Raw genomic sequence first — 6,000 nt, 5'->3', positions numbered from 1 at the left:
TTACATAAAAAGCAATGGCAAATGGGACTAAGGATGGCATTTTATTATAGGCAGAGCAGTGGCTTTCCCCATTAGGAAATATGGCCCAATAATCTTGGACTTAGCACACCATCTGTTCTTGGGACAGAGGGAAGCCAAGGCGGGGGCAGGCAGAGGAGCCGGACACGTGGGGAGCGAGTGTGCCTGAGTGTTAACCTTGGATGCCATCTCTAGTCCAGACTGCAGGAACTAGGTCTTTTTGGAAACCAGAACTGAGAACACGTAAATTTGGAAGCTATGGGGTAAACCAAGGTGGGTCATAAAACCAGAGAGGAGAAAGTGAGGTTACAGAAGGAGAAGATGAAACTGGCATGCAAGGAGGAGCAGAAATGAGGGCCTGGATGCTACTTTTCCTGTTCCTGGTTCCAACTGCACTGCCAGCTACATTTCCTCTTCTGAGAACTTGGGGAAAAAATTCCCCTTTTGTGCTGAAGCTAACAGGAGAGTTTCTGTTATACTCATTCTTTCATTCTCTTAACTAAGAGAAAAACAACCAAATAAAGAAGCAAGGTTCAGTTTGGTTCACGGCAATTTATTTAATTTAAAAATAAAAACAGAAACAAAAATAAAAAACAAAACAAAAATCAGTTTCCAATGAAAATACAAACACTTTGGGTGGTTATCCAGCTTTTTTTTTTTCCCTGTAGGCTGTCCTGGGCTCAAACCAATCAAATGAATGAAAACCAATTTTGACTGGAGCCATAAAGCATGTTGCACCAATTAAATTACACCAATATATTATTATAATAACTTTGAAATGCCTTTCAGACCAATAAATAAAAAAAGACAAATTCAAATAAAAAAGTCAACTTTTTATTACCAAAAAAATAGAAATTAAATAAAAGTCACAACATGGATTAAAAAAAAATGTGCAGTCAAGTTTCTCTCTCTCTCTCTTTTTTTTTTTTTTTTTTTCTAGGAATGATACCATGCCAGTAAATCCCTACAGAACATTTCCAGTTTGGCAATAAGCAGTCAGTCAGTCATTCACATTTGTACTCCAGACAGCAGGCCTGGCCAACACTCACCTGAGTTTCACCCTGAAAGGTACTCCTTGTCATCTGCAGAAGCAGCACCTTATAGGAGGGATGGAAATTCAGAGAGTACTTGGCATTTTCATTTTGCCTGGGGTCTTAAAGCACTTCCTGAAAACTGATCATGCCTTGAAATTTACCTGTAAAAAGAAGTATAATTCTACTCCTTTGGCAGATGTGTAAACTAAGACACTGCAAGGCCCACGGAGGCAAGGAAAGGACCAGGAGAGCTGACCTCAAATCTCCTGCTTGGTCCACCAGGTCATCAAAGTGTCTCTCACTTGTAATTCCATGGAAATGAATCAAGCATGATTTTCCCTGGCTGGGATTGGCTGGAAGGGATGATAGGACTTAATCAGGAAGCAAGGGAACTGCTTTCAGGGCTTTTCCCTCTATTCCAAGTTTTTCCTTAAAAGGACAGAGTCAACATCACATCTAGAATCAGAGGATGTTAGCAGAATGTCAGAACTAGGCAAGGCCTGAGAGGCCAGCTAATCCACCCCTCCAGCCCTCACTGAAGGGAAAACTCAGACTCCAAAACACTGCAGGTGCCTAAGGCCACCAGCACACCAGGACTCAACTCAGAGTCTCTTTGTCTGAGTGGAGGACTGTCTTTGCCACAATCCACTGTCTGGGTCTATTGACAAAAGAGAACATACATGTGTTTTGGGGGTGGGGGGTAGGATGACTTTCCCTAATAGTATCATTTTTCCTTAAATATTCTAAGGATGGAAAATACCAAACAGACACAATCACTTGGGCAAAAGGAAAATACAACAACCAGTAGGTAGGCATTATACCTAAGTCACACTGACAGCTAACAACTATGCCAGCTGCCATGCATGAGGGACCAGCAGTGTGGCAGTATAGGCTGTCCAGAAAAGGGTGCGTAAAATGATACAAGGAGGGAGCTTTAGAGACTGCACGATGCCCTCCACGCAACCCACACATCCCACATACAATTTGCTAGCTACGGATTCTTTTTTTCTTCCCTTTGAACCTATGTTGGCGATCGGGAAGGAGGAGGAATTGAATGAAAGGAAACCCGAAAAGCTTCCCATATTACACTTCTCAGCTCAACCTGAAGGGATGTACAAGCTGAAATCCCAGAGCTGGTGACAAGGGGAGAAATGGAGCCATCTCCTCAGGGAAAAGGGCAGTTTCATTCTAATCAATGTTCTTAGTGCCTGAAGGTGAACTCCTTCTCATCTCCTTATTGAACTATTATCTACTGGTTTTCCCCAAAATGCCCCCAAGACTAGTCTCAAACATCTAGGTGGCTTTCAGAAGTCAGACATCTTGAAACAAGAGTTTCAATGAGCTGGGGCCGGCAGAATCTGAAGCCGTCCCAAACTCCCAAATAAGACCATTAATTCCAAACTTGGTATCTGAAGATGGCCCATGGTGGGAGTGACATCTTATCATCTGTAATCCAGGTGTCCCAAAGTTACACACCTAGTTATGTTACTTTTCAAGGTAAGAATCCTGTCACACCTCTTTTCTGCCTCCTCCAGAATCATATGGATGACTTCCAGGGAAACGTCCCCTCTCCCATATGCTTCCTCCCAACCCACTGTGCTCTCTCAGCACCTTATTCATTTACGTGACTGGAACCTCCCCCCAGCAAAGCCCAGGAGTTCAAACCCACAACAGAGAATACCTAGATTTGTAGGGGAAAACACCTTCTACCTGACTTTCCTTTCCTCATCCAAATATCCCACCTACACACTAACTCCCTAGAAGCAAACTCGCCTACCTCTGAGGATTCTACACTTAGTGGATGGGGAAACTGTTTGCTACAAGTAAACAGGGTAAATGGTTGAGCCAGTTACTCCTTTGGAGACTACGGACAGTATCACATCCAATTCAAAACATTCATGCAGGCGAGAACCCACGAGGCAGCATTCCAGTTAATATTGAGACGTTAAAGAAATCGACAAGTTGCCCCCTTGCTGCTGTGGATCAATTTCCATTCATCTACAAAAGATCACAGAGGGTCCCGAGCTCTGTTTTACACCATACGTTTGACCTCTGACACCACCTCTTTTTCCCTGTCTACCCTCAGAAGGTTGTGCTGAAGAGCCAGGCAGACACCAGGAAAGAAGAGGCAGACAACAAGAAGCCAAAAGCATCACCATGAGCTGACTCTAAGTCCTTAGCAGTGTTCAGAGCACTCTCTCTGACCAAGGCCCTGTCTTCCACTGGGAGTAGCAAATCAACAAGTGTCACACCAGTGATGTGAAAGAGATAACATAGATCCCACAGGATCTACACTAACACTCCCAGGGCTTAGCCAGGTCAAGGATGGCAACTACAAGGCTTGAGTGCTGCTGCACCCATCCCGTCCCCATGGCAGCCATTACTATTCAATCACAGCACTCCTTCCCACTGTCCTCGCTACTCAAACTAGCAAACCCAGCAGCCCCTATCAATCAATCACCGATTCAGGCTCAACTAGCTGAAATCTACGCGCCCACCCCATACAGTCAGACCACGCCTGCTACAGTGAGGAGAGAAGGAGCAAATGCTGAGTTCACTCAGAGCAGATGGCCCCAGTCTGTCTTGCCCTCCTCCAGAAGCACGTGGACGACTTCTAGGGAAACGCTTCCTCTCCCATATGCTTCCTCCCCACCCTCTAAGTGCTGGCCAACACCACCTCCCCTGGACAGCTGGTCCTCTAGGAGGTGTCTGTCATAAGCAAATGCCAATTAGGGTCCCAATTCCAACTGGGAGCTGGCAGGACTGGCCGAGAGCCCCACTTCTCCCTCGTAGGCACTGGCTCAAGGCTGCAAACTTGGCCAAAGCAAGACAGCACCAACCCTTTTTCAGTCTACTGTCACGGCCAGCAAAGAGGTAACCAGCTCCGTAGCCCAGTCACCACGCCCACTCCTCCCTCGTACCCACCCCAACCCGCCCCTGCACCCCGGGGAGCTAGTTGAGTTTGTTACAGATCTCCAGCGCTTTCTTATAGACCTGAGTCACATCATCCATGTCCGCGAGGAGGGAGAAGCTGCTGTCTCCCAGCCGGTTCCGGTACCGCTTCAGGTACTGGGGCCGGGGCCGGTTCTGGAGCCCCTCAAAGTCCTGGATCTGGAGGAAGTTTTCGGCAGAGACGCAGCTGCGGATGCGCTGGCGGGCGGGGCGATTCTCCTGCAAGTCGAGCAGGTCGAAGGAGTCGTTGGACAGGACGCTGTCGTCGCTGATGACGCTGGAAGGCCGGCTGTAGCTCCGGGAGAGGCCCTCGGCGGGGACGCCGGGCTCCAGCAAGGATTCCAGTGTGGGCGTTTCCGGGCTGGCCAGGGCCGGGTCCATGGCGCCCGCTGAGTACTTGCTGCTGTGTTTCAAGATGCCCTTCCTGCGGCAGGAGAGGCTGTGGGACGCCACCCTGGCCGGGTCCGGGGGGCTCGGGGAGGGGATGCTGCCGCCCAGCCCATCGTTACCGTCCAGCAGCTCCGAAGACTCGCTGCGCTCCGGGGACGAGTAGTAACCGGATTCTCTCTGCTGGGTCTTTTTCAAGATGCCTTTCTTGGGCATCGTGGCTGATTGTTTAGGGCTGAGTTTCCCCGGCACCTCCGCCTCGGGGGTGCTTGGCAGAGGCACGGCAGTCCGGCACAAGTCCTGCTCCAGCTTGAACGCAGGCGGTAAGGCAGGGCTGACGACGCCTTCGATGAAGCCGGTGCTATGAGAGCGATGCTCGCTGTTGCTCCGCTTCTTCAGGATCCCTTTGGGCCGCTTGGAACTCAACTTGGATGGGCTCTCGGGCACCGAATCCTGGCCAGACTGAGCAAAGTCGTTCTCTTTCTTGGACTTCTTCAGCGACCGCTGCCGCTCCAGCATGACCTCGGGGGCCCCAGGTTTGGCCAAGCCCTTAATTTTGGCTTCAGTCTCAGCCTGCAGCCCCGTGGAACGGTGGTGCCAGTCAATAATGCGGGCCAAGAGCGGGGACTCGGAGCTGTGAAGGGCATCACAGTCGCAGACGCTGCTTTTGTAGCCCCAGTTCACCCACCAGTGGTTGGCGATGTCCTCGATGGTGGCCCGGCGGTCGGGGTTCACCATCAGCATCCACCGAATGAGGCCTCGAGCATCTATGGGACAAGAAGCAAAAGGAACAACACATTTTACGGGAGCTTCGGGCTTTGCAAAGCTGACGCTCCACGGGGGGAGTGATTTTTTCACTCATCTGAGGAAAAATCCAAGTGGAGCCAGCCCTGGTCTAGCCACACTATGGTGCAGGAAGCCATAGTCTTCCAGACTGTACATCAAAAAGCATCATCAAGACTCAGAGCCACAGGCCAGTGTGCTATCACAGCCTGGCATGTTTCTCCATACAAGTGACATGATGTCAAACTGCTGGGCTTTCCATCAACTCAGGTCTTTATAAAATAAGGAAGGCCAGGTAACTATGAAAGAATCCAGACCTGACCCCAACCAGGACCCCACCGTTTCTTTGGTGGATATCTTTTTACCAAAAGGGAAAACAGGTGTAGATGACTATGGCTTTCTTTAGTCCTCCAAAAGTAGGCTTATGTAAACACACATTGCTCAGGTCACCGGGAAAGTGTGTCAGCACAAAAAGGAAATTTAGGGCTGAGATGGCGAGGAAAAGGCTTCTCATCAGAGAGGGAGAGACAGAGAAAGATGGAGAAGTGCTCATACCTGGTGCACCTGGGCATTGAGAGGGGCCATCCCCAAGGCTGGCCTGACCCTGGTCTCAGCCAGGCTCTGAGTCCCACACCCAGCGCGCACCTCCTGTCCCTCTCTGACATAAGCCACAGCCTACCGAGCTGTCAGATCAGAGAGCTGATCTCTATCTGCTACCCGTTTACGGCCTGTCTGAAAAATTCCATTTGCAAATTTCTGCTGCCAAAGAATTAGGGGAAAGCCCCAAAGGGATGTTCAGGAGGCCACAGGAACCAACTGACTCTCA

General features: G+C 49.5%; 1 protein-coding gene across 3 annotated transcripts in view; it reads right to left on the bottom strand.

The window, feature by feature from the left end:
* Positions 1-555: 555 nt before the first annotated feature.
* NUAK1 (NUAK family kinase 1) overlaps positions 556-6,000 on the bottom strand; it is a 68,786-nt gene continuing 63,341 nt past the window's right edge. For all 3 annotated transcript variants that reach the window (XM_057740945.1, XM_057740946.1, XM_057740947.1), the window contains one exon: positions 556-5,158. In XM_057740945.1, the coding sequence (XP_057596928.1) occupies positions 4,005-5,158 (1,154 nt within the window). In that variant the 3' untranslated portion in view covers positions 556-4,004. The remainder of the gene's footprint in view (positions 5,159-6,000) is intronic.

This window comes from Hippopotamus amphibius, chromosome 7 (genome assembly GCF_030028045.1).
Source record: "Hippopotamus amphibius kiboko isolate mHipAmp2 chromosome 7, mHipAmp2.hap2, whole genome shotgun sequence".
Taxonomy (NCBI): domain Eukaryota; kingdom Metazoa; phylum Chordata; class Mammalia; order Artiodactyla; family Hippopotamidae; genus Hippopotamus; species Hippopotamus amphibius.
The sequence above is the reverse complement of the archived record's forward strand: the minus strand, read 5'-3'. Positions and strand labels throughout refer to the sequence as shown.